At 59.2% G+C, this 17707-nt stretch overlaps 1 protein-coding gene across 2 annotated transcripts; it reads left to right on the top strand.

Annotated features, from left to right (window-relative positions):
* Positions 1-188: 188 nt before the first annotated feature.
* On the top strand, positions 189-15821 carry PRX (periaxin). Of its 2 annotated transcripts, XM_079799772.1 has the most exons (7): positions 189-234; positions 3659-3696; positions 3780-3878; positions 4000-4125; positions 6340-6496; positions 11045-11241; positions 11912-15821. In XM_079799772.1, the coding sequence occupies exons 4-7, from the start codon at positions 4099-4101 to the stop codon at positions 15674-15676; spliced, it is 4146 nt and encodes a 1381-aa protein (XP_079655898.1). In that variant the 5' UTR covers positions 189-234; positions 3659-3696; positions 3780-3878; positions 4000-4098; the 3' UTR covers positions 15677-15821. The 2 variants fall into 2 exon arrangements, with proteins under 2 accessions (XP_079655898.1, XP_079655897.1); XM_079799771.1 differs by lacking the exon at positions 189-234 and having other exon boundaries at positions 3642-3696.
* The last annotated feature ends 1886 nt before the right edge of the window (positions 15822-17707 follow it).

The following is a 17707-nucleotide window of genomic DNA, read 5'->3' as shown; positions in this document are numbered from 1 at the left end:
GGCAAGGGAGCACAGCTGCCTGTGGCTCCCCACCCCCAGGCAAGTGAATGTCGCTGGGAAGGGGGGGGGGGATGTTTGTTTCCCTACCCCCACCCCTGGTGATGTCATGCCTGGGCAGCCAATGGCTGGGGTCACCCCCTTCTTCCCTCCCTATTCCTTTTCCCCCCCAGCCTGGGGCTGGGGCTGAGCAGACGAGGGACGGGAGCCGCTCTGGAGGTGTCTGGAGGCCCAGTGGTAAGAGATCAGCCAGCCAGTTCCCTTCCTGGCCAGGCTACTAAGCCTCGGGAATGGGACCCAGGGTCCTGGGAGGCGCTGGGAGGGTGCCTGGGGCTCAGGAAGCAGCATGCTGCAGGAGTTGAAGGTACAGACTTTGAAGCCAGACCCTGGCTTCCAATCCCAACGTTCCTCTCTTTCTGGCTGGGCAGCCTCGGACAAGACACTTCACCCTTTGGACCTCCACTTTACTTCTCCAAAACAGGCTGCCGAAGGCCCCCTCACAGGGCGGACGGGAGGGAGAGAAGTTGCTGCTTGTAGGGCAAGGATGCTTGGGGCAGAGCAGCAGTGTGGTCCCTGGAAGAGTGTGCTGGGAGGCAGCGCGGAGCCGGGTGGGAGGTCATGTTCCTCATCCAAAGCTCCCCTTTGGCAGGAAAGAGTGCGGAGCCACCAGTGGGCAAAGGCTGGGTATGAGATACTCTGAGAAGCACAGCCCGGACTCTCGCTTGCTGTCCGAGACTAGTTTACTTGACCCGAGCACCTGCTATATTCTAAGCACCTGCAATTATCTTACCAATTTTCTTTTTTTTTTTTTAATATATTTTATTGATTTTTTACAGAGAGGAAGGGAGAGGGATAGAGAGCCAGAAACATCGATGAGAGAGAAACATCGATCAGCTGCCTCCTGCACACTCCCCACGGGGGATATGCTGGCAACCAAGGTACATGCCCTTGACCGGAATCGAACCTGGGACCCCCCCAGTCCGCAGGCCGACGCTCTATCCACTGAGCCAAACCGGTTTCGGCTATCTTAGCCATTTTCAAAACCATTCTGATGGGCTGCATTTGACAGATGAGGACATTGAGGCCCCGAGAGGTGAGATGCCGTGCCCCGGTGTTCCAGCCTCAGAAGTGCTGGAGCGGGGATTGACCGAGGCAGCCGCCGGCCATGCCGCCCCTCAGCCTCACTAGATGGCCTCAGACTATGTCTAGGGTCCTGGAGGTCAACACCCCCATCCCATTGCCGAGGGCACCAGATGGCTGGCAGCTAGGGAAGCGGAGGCTCCAAGTGGGGAGAGTGAGGTTGTCGCCAGCCATAGGGATAAGAGGGTGCACAGGGCAGAGCTGGAGGATTCCTCAGCAGGCCCAGCTCCGCTAAAGGGCCCAGCGCCCCTCACCCCAGCCACTCTGAGGGGCATGAGTGGCATTTTAAATGGCCAGCTAGGCTATACCTTTTCCAGGGAGGTGTTGTGAGAATCTAATGATCCAGGGAAGGATCTTTGCACATGGTACGTGCTCAAGAAGTGAGGACTCGGAATTCTGCAAGCTTAGGAATGTCCCGGGATCGCACCAGAGGGCCTGCTCCAGAGGTGGCTGCTGGCATCAGGAGGGTCCTGCCTTGCCTTGATTCACCATGGGAGCCCCATCAGATCTTCCTCTAACGCAAGCCAGGGATGCCCCAAGGAACCTCCCCACCGCTTCCTCCCTTGCCTAGTAGGATGGGCAGAGCTGGGAACAGAGTGCCCTGGGTGGGGTGGGCTTCCTTCCGGGGGCTGGGTACGCGGCTCAGGAAGGGCACAGTTGGGGCTAAATATAACCTGGGCTGGCGGCTGTCCTGGGCAGGGGTGAGGGAGTAGGGCACTCTCGTGCCCCCACCCCTGCTGAGCTTCCTGCGCCAGCCCCTGGGCGTGACCCTCGGTGCCCTGCCTGAAGCAGGGAGCTTGTGGTCCAGGCGATCCTTTCCTCCATCCCCACTACTTCCTACAAGGACCAGGCCGCTCCCACCCCCGACCCAGGCTGCTATACTGCACCAGGGACTCAGAGTTAGCTTCTTAGACCCGGGTTCAAGTCCCGGCTCTGTCACTGGGACACCCTCTCAGCCTTCATTTACTCATCAAGTAAAATGGGGTACCGTGAGGCCTTGTCTATAAAGTGCCTGCCAGCTCAGTTGGCACCATGGAGGTCCCTCTAAAAGTGCCTGTTTCTGGCACCTTCACAACCCTCACTTCCTGCCCCTGCCCCTGCCCAGCCCTGCTCCTGCCCCAGCTGTTTTGCTCCTTGGGCCTCCTCCAGTGCTCAGGGCCACCAATGCCAGTGAAGGTGCAGGGTTGGGGTCAAGGGCACACATGCTAGCTGTGTGACCCCCGACAGGTCACTTCCCCTCTCTGAGCCTGTTTCCAATCCTTAAACAGCCACCAGATCCAGGGTGATTACAAGGTCTATGGGTGCCAACACAGGGCCCAGTTTAGAGGAAATGCCCAGATGGAAGCGAACCCTGCTTGGAGGGACTTGGGGCTTAGAGGAGAGGCCAGGAAGGGACATGGAGACCCAAACCCCTAACAGAGCCAGAGAGGATGACTCAGGGGGCGGGGGAAGAGGGTGGCCGCCAATGGAGTGGGCATAGCTGGAACATTGAGGGGGTCCCTGTGTCCTCCCTCCTGGCCACTGGTGGGCGATGAAGGGCCATTGTGTGGCTGGGGTGGGTGGGCAGGGGTGGAATGTGACTGGGCACAGAAGATGGGCCATTGTTGGAGGGAATGTGCCGCGTGAGGCCTGACCTTTCCCTTGGGAGTGGGGGTTGGCGTGTTGGCATGCCAGGTGGGGGCTGGGAAGACACGACCAGAGCTGGGGGGGGGGGGGGGAGACAAGGGGAACATAATCTCCAGTCCCCTTCCCCCAGAAGGGCTTAAGGGCAGGCTCCCTACTGATCCAGCTCTGTGTGACCGAGAGGAAGGTTCTTGGACTGAGGTGGGAAGTAGAGGTCTTAGCACAGGACCGGCAAAGAGCAAGCACTCACTACCATTCTTTATTATCAGAATACGGGGCTGGAGCTTTCAGACAAGTTCAAGTCTGTGATGAGGGCAGGTGGCTTCCCTCCTCCCAGCCTCAGGCATCTTCTTTGTAATGGGCTCAATAGTGTACTGAGCTCATTTGGGTGTTCTGGGGTCCACATGCAATAACCGCTGTGGAACATTTGACACAGATCAGGACCACAGGAAATTCTTAGTAATAACAGCAAGTGCTTATGAAGTGACGTCCAGGTGCCTGACACGTTATGGTTAGTAACTCATTGGACTCTCCCAGCAGCCCTGCAAGGGAGGTGCTCTCAGTCGTGCCATTTTGTAGATGAGAAAACTGGGGCACGGAGAGGTGTGGGGATCTGCCCCCGGGGAGTGCATGGGATGGTTATCATTATTTTATCGTGCCTTTGGCCCCCTCGGCCCATTGAGGTTTTGGCCTCAGGGGCTCTGCTGTGAGAAAGGCCTAGGAGCCAGTTCGGGCTTTACTGTGTGCTGGCCAACTGCGTCGTCTTGGGTAAGGGCTCCGGCGGCTCAGTTTCCCCACCTGTGCTCTGGAGACAGAGTATTGACAGAGTGGAGGGCCAGGCCCTCAGGAAGCAATCCGTGGCGTTAGCTGAGAGTAATGCTCATGTTTTTCTTCATAGAGCCCGGGACCCAGGAAGCCCCAGGAGGTGACCCCGAGGTGAGCACTGGCGGATGCCACATGCCCCTCCCTGCCCCTCCATGGCCTGCCTGGCGTTTCATGCCTTTGTCTCTCCTTGGCAGGTAGCAAGACCCCAGAGAAAGGGTGCGAGTCCCACAGACGACGGTGCAGCACGCCAGGCTAGGCTCCTGTTAGGAGGGGGTGCCTGTGCCCAGGCAGCGGTGAGAGGACAGCTGGGGGGGGGCCCTTCTCCCCTTGATACTACCTTGACCTCACCCTCTACGCCCGGCCTCTTCTCCTCATCCTCCCCTGGCCTCAAACCGCCATCTCTGCGCCCCGCAGGCTCAGAGGCAGCTGCTCCATGCAGAACTGAAGCTGGTCCTGCAGAAGAAGGGAGAGAGGAGGCAGGAGCCTGGGGCCCAGGTGACTCCTAGCAGCGCCATGGAGGTCAGGAGCCGGAGTGCTGAGGTGAGTGCCCACACGTCCTCCAAGGGGCGCCTGTGGGGCCTGGGTGGAGGGCACAGACTAGGCCAGCAAGGAAATACTCCCAGACTCCTCAGTCTCCCTGTCTGTGAAATGGAAATAGCAGCAGGGCCTATTTTATGGGTCACTGTGAAAAAAAAAATTAACATCTGTAAAGTGCTTAGCACAGTGCCTGGCACAGACTGAGATTCAAATCAGCTAATTCATTGGAGCAGGATGGAATTATCCTAATCATGAGCTAATGAACATGTAGCAGAAACCCTTCATGGGAAGTGGCAGGATGGTGCAAGGGTTGAGGACACAGGGTTTGGACACATGAGTTGCTTTTTTTTTTTCATGAATATATATTTTTATTGATTTCAGAGAGGAAGGGAGAGGGAGAGACAGAAACATCAATGATGAGAGAATCATTGATCCGCTGCCTCCTGCACGCCCCCTACTGGGGATCAAGCCCGCAACCCGGGCATATGCCCCTGACCAGAATTGAACTCGGGACCCTCAAGTCCACAGGCCTACACTCTATCCACTGAGCCAAACCGGACAGGGCTGGACCCATGAGTTTAAATTCCAACCCTACCACTTCAGTTGTGCAGCCCTGAGCAGGTGACCTGATCTCTCTAGCCCTGTTTCCACATTTGTGAAATTGGGCATGGTCCCCCCACTCTGAGGGTGTTGAGGACTCACACACGCCATTTGCACAAGGCCTGGCACCTAGGAAGCCTCCTTTCCTCTCAGCTGCTGTCACTGTTAAGTAGATAAAGCGCTGGCATTGACTGCATTCTACCAGGTGCCAGGCACAGAGAGGGTCCCCTTTTATAGGAGCCAAGCTGGCTGAGGGGGGAAGTGCAAGGAGGTTACTGCTGCAGAACAGTCTATGGGCTCTGAGGTCATAGTCCTGAGGCTGAGGCCCAGTGGCTTAACTCGCAAGTCACTTCACTTCTCTGACCCTCTGTGTGCCCCCCTGTGACTGCCCAAGCTGTGGGGAGGATGGAATGAGATCCCACACAGGAAATGCTTAGACCAGGGCCGAAGGGTGGTGGTGATGGTTATCCTGCTCCCTGCTCCCTTCACCACAACTCCTCTTACCCCTTCTCTGCCCAACCCTCTGTCTCAGGGCCACTGCTGGGGGGCATCTGGTCCAGACTTGCTTTCCCCTCTCTAGCCCTGGGCTCAACTCCAGTCTTCACCAACCTGGACGCCTTGCCCAACAGAGCATCTGTTTGGATGCCTGTTGCTCCAGGTCTCAGCTCACAACCAGGCTCCTTCTAGTACACCCATCTTACCCAACTTTCCAGTAGGGACACGGGCCCAGAGAGGGCCAAGTTCTCTCCCAGAGACAGACGGCAGATTGGGTCTCCAGACAGTTGTGGAACGGAGGTCTCTCACGGCCTCTTCTGGGGAAGTCCAGATGTGAATCCCACAGTGTGCAGCTGGGCCAGGGCCAGGTCAGCACCATTGACAGTAAATACCAAGAATACCATGTCTGCCTGTCCACCACTCATTACCCACGCACCCCCCTTTCACTGGATTCCCTCTCCCATGGGCGTTCTGCAGGTCTTGGGGTCAGAGAGTCCACAATAGGGCACAGTCTCACGCACATGCATGTTTCCAAGGAGGTCAGCCCCACCCCCGCCCCACTTAAGGGTCCAGCCCATTCTTTGGGAGCCCATCCTCACCCCCAACCCTGTTCGGCTGTTATTAAAGCCCCTCCCCATAGCTCCTGAGACTGTGGGTCCCCACCCACCACCACTGACACTCTAGCCACACCCCTCATGTATTTGGCCCCTCCACTCCGGTGCGCTCCATCCGCAGGGGCTCTCTAACGGGGAGCCCCACACCCACAGCCCACCCTCCCAAACCGGCCACGCCCACTGAGAGCACAGCCCTCCCTCTCCATCAGGCCCGCCCGGGTCAGGACCCGGGTTTTCTCTAGCCCCCTCCCCTACCCGCACCCCCACCGCCCCTCGCCCTACCCCGCCCTCCCGGACGGACTCTGGGAGAGCAGCGAGCCCCACTGAACGAGCGACCCCCCGGGTTTCCTTAAAGGGGAGATGCCAGCGTGGGTGGGCCCGCACGACCGGCCTGATCCTCGCAGAGGGACGTGTGCCCCAAGGAATGGTTTAAGAGACGCTTTTCAGCGCGATGGCGGGCTCTGGGCGAGGTCTGGCGTCCCATGGCGACCCTCACTGCCCTCCGCAGGAGCTGAGGCGGGCGGAGTTGGTGGAGATCATCGTGGAGACGGAGGCGCAGACGGGGGTCAGCGGCATCAACGTAGCGGGCGGCGGGAAGGAAGGAATCTACATTCGCGAGCTGCGCGAGGACTCGCCCGCAGCCAGGAGCCTGAGCCTGCAGGAAGGTGGGCGGGGCCGGGAGATGGGGCGGGGCCTTTGCGCGGGGGGCGGGGCCTTTGCGCGGGGGCGGGGTTAGGAATCTGCCCTGGGGCCCGAGCGTGACGGGATACCAAGGGGCGGGGTTAAGGTCGTGGGGCGGGGCTTTGTGTTTCGGCTTGGCAGCTGCTCCCAGTGGAGATTCCTTGTCTCAGAGCTGCGGTTTATTGGTTTTTGATCTTTTTGTGCCTCGGTTTTCCCATCTCTAAATTGGGAATAATTCTGGTTCTTACCTCATAGGGTTATTATGGAGATTAAGTGAGTCAGCATTTGAAAACATTTAGCACATAGCTAAGTGGCACATAGTAAGCACTCTGTAAGTGCTAGTTATTGTTTTTGTTGTTTGGGCTGGAGAAAAGAGGTGGAGTTAACAACGTGGAGGGGTGGGGAGGGTAGCTGAGTAAGGGATGTCTTAGGTAACGTGGATGAGACGGATGTGATTTAGTCATGCAACAACTATTATTTAAGGGCCTTTTATTTCCATATAGTATTCTAGGTGCTTGGGTTACTGAAGTGAACAAAACAGGGCGCTTACATTCTAGTGGGGAGAGACATATTTAAGCAAAAAAAAAAAAAAAAAAGGTAAAGTACATAGTAAGTTAGAAGGCAATATGTGCTACAGAGTCCAGGGAAGAAGCTGAATTTTTAAATAGGGTGAGCCAGGAAGGGAAGAAAGACCCGAAGGAGGTAAGGCGGTAAGCTGTGTGGCCATCTGGAAGAGCATTCCAGTGCAAACACCCCAAGGTGGGAAAGTGCCTGGCTTGTTGGAGGGAGAAAAAGGAGGCCAGTGTGGACAAAATAGTCCTTGAAGAAGGAATTAAGGGATGAGGCCAGAGAGGTGAGAGGGAGGGACGTTTTTAGAGGACTTTATGGGCCGTGGTGAGACTTTTGATTTTAATCTGGGAGGGCTGTGCGTGGAGAATTGACTGTGTTGAACTAATATATTAGCAGGAGACTGCGGGGGAGCGGGGTGAGGAGTCGGGAGGCCAACAAAAAGGCTATTGTGATCACCCAGGAAAGAGATGGTGATGCTTGGGGCGAAGGGATATTATTGGAGGTGAAGAGAAGGGTGTGGATGCTGGATTTATTTTGGAGAAGGAGCCTTCACGACTGGATATGGGGTGTGATGGAAAGACGGGGAGGGGGGTCAAGGAAGATGGTAGCCTTACAAATGGGGAATCCTGGGGCTGGAGCTTTGGAGGAAGACCAGAACAGGTTGGATTTGTTAAACGAGAAATGCCTCTTGAACATCAAGGGGGAGACGTGGAAGGGCCGTTGGATATATAAGTCTAGGATGGAGGGAAGAGTGCTGGGCTGGAGAAATACACCTGGGAGTTGTCAGCATATGTATGACCTTTAAAAGCCTAAATCTGGATGAGCTTCCCAAAGGGGTGAGTAGGGCATGTGGATTAAGGGGTCTAAGGTCTGAACTCTGTGCTAGTGTGTCTTTAAGAGGTCAGGAGGGTGGGGAGGAACCACCCTAGGAAGCTGGAACTTGACCATTGGACTTGGCTACTCAAGAGGTCACTGCCTGGGACCTTGAGAGGAACGGTTCAGGGCTGTGGGATGGGGTATCGCAAGTGTGACTGGAGAAGCAGACATAATGCAGATAGACAGCCCAGTGCATTTTGCCACTAAGATGGAGAGATAAATGGGCAGGAGCTCCAGGTGGAGTGATGTCATGACAACTTTTCATGTGTAAGAACCACGGGCATGCTGATAGGAATAATGTAGAAGAGAGGGACAAAACAATGGTGGGGGTGGGGGCGGGGAGAGTTGCTGGAGGAATTGACTTGAGCCAGGAGTGGGACAGTTCATTCCTAGGAACAGGTGGAGAGTGGAGTAAATCACCACAGGAGCGGGGTGGGGGAGGGTGGGGGGTGAGTAATGGGGTGAAAGGTTCTGGAAGTTGTCCTCTGATTCTGTTCTTTCAGTAGAGGAAGCAAACTCAGAGTCTGAATAGCTTCTCCCCTCAGTTGCTCATTCCCTTTCTTTGGCCGGCCCCCTCTGCCAGTTCTGAGGGAAAGGAGTGGCCGCAGGGGGAGGGGAGGGAGCAGGGGAGAAAGGCTTCATGGCACAGGTTGGGGAGAGTGTGATGTCAGCTGTGCTGAGGGGCAGATGGAGAGGACAGTGGGGGATAGGACTTGGGCAGACACTAGCAGGAAGAATTTGAAAGGCCATGTGTAAGGTGACTGACGAGAGGGAACCTGAGCCTCTAGGGAGAAGAGCCACGTCAGGAAGAGTTTTACGAGTAGGGGTGAGGTGCTGACTTCCACTGACATCCAGATCCAAAACTCCTGGTCTTGGATCCCCAGAACTTTGCCTCTTGACTGTCCCTTTTCCCACCTCCACCCATGGAAACTTCATTTTTTTAAAAAATGTATATATTTTTATTGATTTCAGAGAGGAAGGAAGAGGGAGAGATAGAAACATCAATGATGAGAGAGAATCATTAATCGGCTGCCTCCTGCACACCCCCTACCTGGGGATTGAGCCCAAAACCCAGGCATGTGCCCTGACCGGGATTCAAACCTCCTGGTTCATAGGTCAACGTTTAACCACTGAGCCCGCTGGCTGGGCATGGAAACTTCATTCTTTTCCCTCTCCTTCTCCTGCTTGATGTAGTTCCTCTCCGGACAGTCATGCCCTCTAAATGCTAGGGCCCTGGGCCCTGAACTCTGTAGACAGATGTCCCCCAAATCGGGGCACAGAAGAGAGGCTGGGGGACCCCTTGATTCATCTGTGGACTCCAATGCCCAGCCCTCTCCCCAGAACAGTTCCCTGACAATCCCATCTCCCCACTCTTCACAGCTCTACACATTTTTTTTCCTAAATATATTTTTACTAGAGGCCCGGTGCACGAAAATCATGCACTGAGGGGAGGGGGTCCCTCAGCCTGGCCTGCACCCTCTCACAGTCTGGGACGCCTCAGGGGATGTCCACCTGCCGGCTTAGGCCCTCTCGCAGTCTGGGACCTCTCGCTCCTTCCCACCCACCTGCCGGGCTCCTTAGCGCTGCCATGAACCTGGCTTCTGGCTGAGTGGCACTCCCCTGTGGGAGCACACTGACCACCAGGGGGCAGCTCCTGCCTTGAGCGTCTGCCCCCTGGTGGTCAGTGTGCGTCACAGCGACCAGTCATTCTGCCGTTTGGTCGATTTGCATATTAGGGTGTTATTATATGGGGATAGGGACCCAGTGCATGAATTCATGCACCTTGAAAGGAACTATGGGCTGCAACAGGGGCAGGTCTCGGCCCATTCTCCGCACCCCTGCCCGGCCCCTCCCGCCATGGCCCCGGCCCTGTCTGCCGGCAGCCCCGCTCCCTCCGGCAGCCCCGCTCCCACCGCCAGCCCCACTCCCACCGCTGCTGCCACTCCCACCACTGCTGCCACTCCCATACGCTGACGGCGCCAGCCCCGCTCTCACCTGCTGACGGTGCAGAGCTATTGGGGCTGACACCAGTAGTGGGTGCGAGTGGGGCCAGTGCCAGCAACGGGTGCGGGTGTGAGAGGCAGCTGCTGGCCCCAATCACCCCTCAGGAGCAGGGGTAATTGGAGAAGCCCTGAGGGGCAATCAGGGCTGGCAGCTGCCGCTCACACCTGCTGACAGCACTGAGCTATCAGGGCCAGCGCCAGGTGTTGGCAGTGGGTGCGAGCGGGCCGGTGCCGGCAGCAGGTGTGAGCGCCGGGCAGGACCGCAGTGCAGGGAAGCAAAGAATTTTCAGTAACCAACAGAGGCTCGCCCTAATGACAGCGACCGGCGCCCCGCCTTGGTCTGGCGACCCCACTCACCTGCTCCACCATCCCACCATAGCCAACACCCTGTGCTCTGCCGCCTGTTGTCGATGCCCGCCATGTTCTGCACGTGCCCCCTGGTGGTCAGTGCACGTCATAGCCACTGGTTGTTCGGTTGTTCCACTGTTCAGCCTATTTGCATATTAGGGTTTTATAGATTTATTTCGGAGAGGAAGGGAGAGGGAGAGAGAAGTAGAAACATCAATGATGGGAGAAAATCACTGAGAGGCTGCTACCTGCACACCCCACACTGGGGATCAGCCTGGAACCCGGGCATATGCCCTGACTGGGAATCGAACTGTGACCTCCTGGTTCATAGGTCGACACTCAACCACTGAGGCACGCCTGCCTGGCTCTGTACACATTTTTAAACCTGGCAAAAGATGAAGAGAAGATTGTCACTGTAAAGTTTAACTGTTTAAAAAGGGGTCTGAAATGTGAGGCTAGGGGAGGGGAATGGAAAGGCGACAGGCGCGGCCTGAATGGGTGTGGATTTGCTCAGGGGGGAGGCAGAGCTAAGGCCATGGGGTGGGGCGTCCTTCTTAAGTCCCCCCCCCCCCCCGCCCCCCTTCAAACAGGGAGGAGCTGCTTTGCTGCTCAATCTTGGGATAGGTGGGAGCCAAAATTTTGGGCGGGGCCTCGCCGCACGCAGGTTCCAGGGAAGGGGAGGAACCAGGCGTGGGTGGAGCTGCGAGATGCCCACGCCCCGCTCCCCTCCCGCAGGGGACCAGCTGCTGAGCGCCCGCGTGTTCTTTGAGAACTTCAAGTACGAGGACGCACTCCGCCTGCTGCAATGCGCCGAGCCGTACAAGGTCTCCTTCTGCTTGAAGCGCACTGTGCCCACCGGGGACCTGGCGCTGCGGCCTGGGACCGTGTCTGGCTACGAGATCAAGGGCCCACGGGCCAAGGTGGCCAAGCTGGTACGCGTGCTTAGCCCGGCCCCAGCGCTGGACTGTCCCAGCGATCTCGTCTCTGCGCCATGAACCCTACTCCCTCACACCGCGGGCCAGCCTTGCCCTCTGTCTTGTCACTAACCCAACGCTAATCCCACCCTCTGCCTCCTGTTCTGTGACCCTAAACTCCTCCCTGGGTGGGGGACACCCCCCCCCCCCCCAGACCAGGGCCCTCACCCGCTTTGGAGAGGTATCCTCACTTTCAGCTCCAGGCTTGTGAGGGGTCCTGAACCAGGGGATTCCAAATCAGGGTTCCAGGTTTCCGCCTGACGGCTCCTCGCTTACTGCTGAGTGAGTGACCCTGGACAAGCTTCTTTTCTTCCGTAGGCCTCAGTTTCCCCGTCTCTAGAATGAGGGTATTGAGGAAAATCCTGAATGAGGACCTGGAAGTCTTGGGTCCCAGTTTCTACATTCCTGTTGACTCGCTGTAAGGTGCTAAATGAGTATCTTCGCCCTCAGGGGCGGTATGGTGAAATGGCAGGCAGGAAGTGGGGATGGTGTCTCGGGGACAAAGTGTTTAATCCGTCTCACCCCCAGCCTGGTACAAGGCCAGGTGGGCCCCCCCCCCCCCCCCCCCCCCCCGTCCACCTTAGGCCTCCCTGTCCCACTGCCTCCCGCCTCTCTCCTCTCTCCCCAGAACATCCAGAGTCTGTCCCCTGTGAAGAAGAAGAAGCTGGTGGTGCCCGGGGCCCTGGGGGTCCCTGCAGATCTGGCCCCCGTTGACGTCGAATTCTCCTTCCCCAAGTTCTCCCGTCTGCGCCGGGGCCTCAAAGCCGAGGCTGTCAAGGGTCCTGTCCCAGCTGCTCCCGCCCGCCGGCGCCTCCAGCTGCCTCAGCTGCGTGTCCGCGAAGTGGCCGAAGAGGCCCAGGTAGCTCGGCTGGCTGCCGCCGCTCCTCCCCCCAGAAAAGCCAAAGCGGAGGCTGAGGCAGCGGCGGCGGGGGCCCGCTTCACAGCACCCCAGCTGGAGCTGGTTGGGCCTGGGCTGCCGGGCACAGAGGTGGGTGTCCCCCGGGGCCCAGCCCCTAAGGGACCGGCGAAGGAGGCCGCCGCCGCCGAAGCAGCCACCGGCTTTAGCCTACACCTGCCGACCTTGGGGCTTGGAGCCCCGGCGGCCCCCGCGGTGGAGCCTGTGGCCGGAGGGATTCAGGTTCCCCAAGTGGAGCTGCCCGCCTTGCCCTCGCTGCCCAGCCTGCCCCCCCTGCCTTGTCTGGAGCCCCGGGAAGGGGCCGCGGCCGCGCTGACGGTGCCCACCCTGGACGTAGCGGTGCCTCCTGTGGGGGTGGACTTGGCTTTGCCGGGTGCGGAGATGGAGCCCCAAGAAGAGGTGCCTGAGGTGGCCCTGAAGATGCCCCGCCTCAGTTTCCCCCGCTTTGGGGCCCGAGCAAAGGAAGTAGCTGAGGTCAAGGCCAAGGGCAGCCCTGAGGTCCGGGTGAAGGGGCCCAGACTTCGAATGCCCACCTTCGGGCTTTCTCTCCTGGAGGCCCGGCCCACGGCCCCCGAAGCCGTTGCTGAGAGCAAGCTGAAGCTGCCCACCATCAAGATGCCCTCCTTGGGCCTCGGGGTCTCAGCACCTGAGGTCAAGGGGCCTGCCGTGAAGCTCCCCAAAGCCCCTGAGGTCAAGCTCCCAAAAGTGCCGGAGGCGGCCCTCCCGGAAGTGCGACTCCCAGAGGTGGCACTACCCAAAGCCTCGGAGATGAAGCTCCCGAAGGTGCCCGAGATGGCCGTGCCCGAGGTGCGACTCCCAGAGGTGGCACTTCCCAAAGCCTCGGAGATGAAGCTCCCGAAGGTGCCCGAGATGGCCGTGCCCGAGATGCGACTCCCAGAGGTGGCACTACCCAAAGTCTCAGAGATGAAGCTGCCCGAGATGGCGGTGCCCGAGGTGCGACTCCCAGAGGTGGCACTACCCAAAGTCTCAGAGATGAAGCTCCCGAAGGTGCCCGAGATGGCCGTGCCTGAGATGCGACTCCCAGAGGTGGCACTACCCAAAGTCTCAGAGATGAAGCTGCCCGAGATGGCCGTGCCCGAGATGCGACTCCCAGAGGTGGCACTACCCAAAGTCTCGGATATGAAGCTCCCGAAGGTGCCTGAGATTGCCGTGCCTGAGGTGCGACTCCCAGAGGTGACACTTCCCAAAGTCTCGGAGATGAAGCTGCCGAAGGTGCCCGAGATGGCCGTGCCCGAGGTGCGACTCCCAGAGGTGCAGCTGCCGAAGGTGTCGGAGATCCCGCTGCCAGAGATGCAGGCGCCAAAGGTCCCAGAGGTGCAGCTGCCGAAGGCGCCCGGGGTGCAGCTTCCCAAGGCTCCAGAGGTGCAGCTCAAAGCTGCCAGGGCAGAGAAGGTGGAGGGCGTGGAATTCAGCTTCAAGATGCCCAAGATGACCATGCCCAGGTTCGGGAGGGCAGGGTCCCCGTCACGGAGCAAGCCAGGCGAGGCAGGGGCTGAGGTCGCAGGGAAGCTGGTGACTCTGCCCTGTCTACAGCCAGAGGTGGATGGCGAGGCCCGTGGGGGCGTCCCCTCCCTCACGCTGCCCTCAGTGGAGCTGGACCTGCCAAGAGCACTCAGCTTGGAGGGGCAGGTCCCGGTGGCTGAAGTGCGCAAGGTGGAGCGAGCAGAAGGCAAGGTGGCACAGGCAGAGGGCAAGGTAGAATGGGCAGAGGGCAAGGTGGCAGCCGGGGTTGGGGAAGTGGCCTTCCGGATGCCCTCTGTCGAGATCGTCACTCCACAGCTGCCCACAGTGGAAGTCGAGGAAGGGAGGGTAGAGGTGACGGAGATGAAAGTCAAACCCACCTCCAAGTTCTCCCTGTCCAAGTTTGGACTCTCGGGGCCAAAGGCGGCCAAGGCAGAGGCCGAGGGGGCGGGGCAAGCCACCAAGCTGAAGGCATCCAAGTTCGCCATCGCACTCCCCAAGGCTCGGGTGGGAACTGAGGTTGAAGCTAAAGGGGTCGGGGAGGCAGGCCTGCTGCCCGCTCTCGATCTGTCCATTCCGCAGCTCAGCCTGGATGCCCATCTGCCCGCGGGCAAGGTGGAGGTGGCAGGGGCCGATTTCAAGCTCAAGGGTCCCAGGTTTACCCTGCCCAAGTTTGGGGTCAGAGCCCGGGACACTGAGGCTGGAGAACTAGTGCCAGGGGTGTCTGAGTTGGAGGGCAAGGGCTGGGGTTGGGATGGGAGGATGAAGATGCCCAAACTGAAGATGCCCTCCTTTGGGCTGGCTCGGGGGAAGGAGGTAGAAATCCAGGGTGGGCGTGTTAGCCCGGGAGAAAAGGCAGAGTTGATGGCTGGACAGCTTAAGATCCCCGAGGTGGAGCTGGTGACTCTGGGGGCCCAGGAGGAAGTGGGGGCGGAGGGGGGGGTGGCCGTCAGCGGGGCACGGCTATCGGGCCTGCAAGTGTCCACAACCAGGCAGGCAGGCACCGAGGGCCAGGAGGGGGTGCTGAGGATGCCCCTGGGCATCTCCCTGCCTCAGGTGGAGCTGACAGGATTTGGTGAGGCTGGCCTGGGGGCCACCTCGGGGCAGCAGGCTGAGAGGGCAGCCCCTTCAGCAGAGGGCACAGCAGGCTACAGGGTGCAGGTGCCTCAGGTGACCTTGTCTCTGCCTGAAGCCAAGGGGGAGGGGGGTGAGCTGTTGGTGGGAGAGGGGGTCTTCAAGATGCCCACTGTGACAGTGCCCCAGCTTGAGCTGGATGTGGGGCTGAGCCGAGAGGTGCAGGTGGACGAGGCAGCCACAGATGAGGGTGGGCTGAGGCTGAAGATGCCCACCCTGGGGGCCAGAGCTGGGGCTGGGGTCGGGGGACCTGGAGACCAGCCCCCAGGGGGCGACCGATCCTTCCACCTTTCCCTGCCCAACCTGGAGCTCTCGCCTCCCGCCATGGGCAGCCACGCTGAGTACCAGGTGGTAGAGGGTGAGGGAGACGCTGGACACAAGCTCAAGGTTCGGCTGCCCCGGTTTGGCCTGGTGCGGGCCAAGGAGGGGGCTGAGGAGGGCGAGAAGGCCAAGAGCCCGAAACTCAGGCTGCCCCGGGTGGGCTTCAGCCAGAGCGAGGCTGTTGCTGGGGAAGGCTCCCCCAGCCCTGAGGAGGAGGAGGAGGAGGAGGAGGAGGAGGGCAGCCGGGAAGGGGCTTCTGGTCGCCGTGGCCGCCTACGCGTTCGCTTGCCTCGCGTGGGCCTGGCCACTTCTTCCAAGGCCTCGCGGGGGCAGGAGGGCGAGGCAGCCTCCAAGTCTCCTGGCGGGGAGAAGTCGCCCAAGTTCCGGTTCCCCAGGGTCTCCCTAAGCCCCAAGGCCCGGAGTGGGAGCAGGGACCGCGAAGAGGGTGGATTCCGGGTCCGACTGCCCAGCGTGGGGTTTTCGGAGACAGGGGCTCCAGGCCCCACCAGGCTGGAGGGGACTCAGACTGCTGTCATCTGAAGCCCCCCTCCTGCCTCCCCACCCCCCACCCCCTTTGTGTGTGAGTTAACCAGCACTAACCCTCAGAGGGCAGGAGCGCGGAGGTGTCCTGCCTGGCTCATTGGCAAGAGTGTCTGTATCTTGCCAAGCCATGTGAATAAATAATCAAGAGGTGGCCTTGTGTCTGGTCTTCTCTGTGTATTGGGAGGGTGTGGGGAGTAAGGGAGGGTGCAGAGAAAAGAATCCCAGAGAAGGAAGGAGCGGGGGACATGATCCTGGCCTGAAGGAGCCTGTGTGGGGAGACACAGGCCACCTCTGGTCTGAGGAGAGTCAGGGAGGCCTTGGGATGGGCCCAGTGGGAGGGGGTCCTGTCCTAGCCCCTCAGGGGCCCCTGAGCAGGACTCTGGGGAGTCCCCCAGCAGAGCATGGCGGCAGGACCCCTCTGCTGGGGACTCCGCCTGCCCTGGGGAACCCCACACTGGCCAGGACAGCCCCAGGGGCCCTAAGAGCAGACTGATTGCTACCCACCTGCCCTCTGCTGGCCACTTCTCCACCAACAAGCGCGTCTCTGCGTCCTGGCTGTTCCTTTTCTGTCTGGCTGGTTTGACAGCCTGGTCCACCCGGCCCCACCCAGGAAGGCCTCTCCTGGCCCTCTCCAAGCTCCTGGGTTCAGAGCCTCCACTCAAGACATGTGGTTGCCTCCTAGGACTAGGTCCTGGGTGCTCAATCTCGGCTCCCAGGGACCCAACCTCACTCCGGCTTTATGCCCCTAAACTCCTGCCAGGGCCTACAGACACCCTCCCCCTCCCCCATCTCTCTGCCATGCCCCAGACTACTAGGAAGACATGCTTTCCCATTCCACATCTCCCCCTGATGCCCCCATACCCACCCCTCCACTCTGTTCCCATCCCAGAGGGTGAAGGGCCATGCCCGTGAGTTGTCACAGACCCCCCACTTACTCCACTACCTTCTCCCTTCAAGCCTGCCCCCGTCAGGTCACTACCCTGTCTCACGCTTTCTCTTTGTCTCCTCCAAACATGCAGGAGTTACCTCCCCTCATGGCACACACGCCCCTTGACCCACTCAGCTCTGTAGCATGTGGGGTTTCCTCCCACAGTGGATCCCGGCCCAGCGTCTGAAAGGACTTCTCTGTGATCCCACTAAGGGCTTCCTCTCTCTCCTTGAGCCCTTTGGGATCCTCCCAGGCCCTCATCCACTCCCACACCCATCCTAGGCCTGTCACCCTCCCAGAGGCGTCTGCTCCTCACCTCTGGGTGACAGTTCCCAAATTCTCTTCTGGGTGCACGAGGGGACCCACTGGCCTCCCCAGGCCTCCCCTGGACATCTCCTGGGCACTAGGAGGACATGTGGGGTGGTGGTTCAGAGCTTGGCTCTAGAGCCATACTTCTCAAGGTCCAAGCCTGTCTCTGGCACCCAACTTTTTTCTTCCATTAAATGGAGCTATTAAAATGTCTGGTGTGCCCAGCCAGTGTGGCTCGGTGGTTGAGCACTGACCCATGAACCAGGAGGTCATGGTTCAATTTCTGGTCAGGGTACATGCCTGGGTTTTGGACTCGATCCCCAGTGGGGGGGGGTGCAGGCGGCAGCCAATGGATGAATCTCATCATTGATGTTTCTGTCTCTCCCCCTCCCTTCCTCTCTGAAAACAATCAAAAACAAACAAACAAACAAACAAACAAACAAAATGAGTGTTGTAAGGATAAGGCTTCTAAAGCACTCAATATTGAATTCCCTAACCTGACCTTAGCATCCTCTCCTCCAAAGTGCTTCTGTCCATGTCCCCATTTCAGGAACACCTCCCTCCTTCCCCCCAAAACTTGTCAGTCCCTTGGCCTGGCCTCCTGAATGTCTCATCCACAAGCCTCTTCCCTGTCTCCCCAACCTCTGCCACCTGGGCCTGCTCCAGGCTCAGGGCCCCCGCTCGCGCCCCCTCTAATTCAGCTTTCTTCACACAAGTAGCTTTCTGACGCTCAAAAGCCCTCTGTGACTCCCCAGTGCCCTCAGAACAATGTCCAAACTCCTTAGCTTGGC

Source organism: Cnephaeus nilssonii, assembly GCF_951640355.1.
Source record: "Cnephaeus nilssonii genome assembly, chromosome: 20".
NCBI lineage: Eukaryota > Metazoa > Chordata > Mammalia > Chiroptera > Vespertilionidae > Cnephaeus > Cnephaeus nilssonii.
The sequence above is the reverse complement of the archived record's forward strand: the minus strand, read 5'-3'. Positions and strand labels throughout refer to the sequence as shown.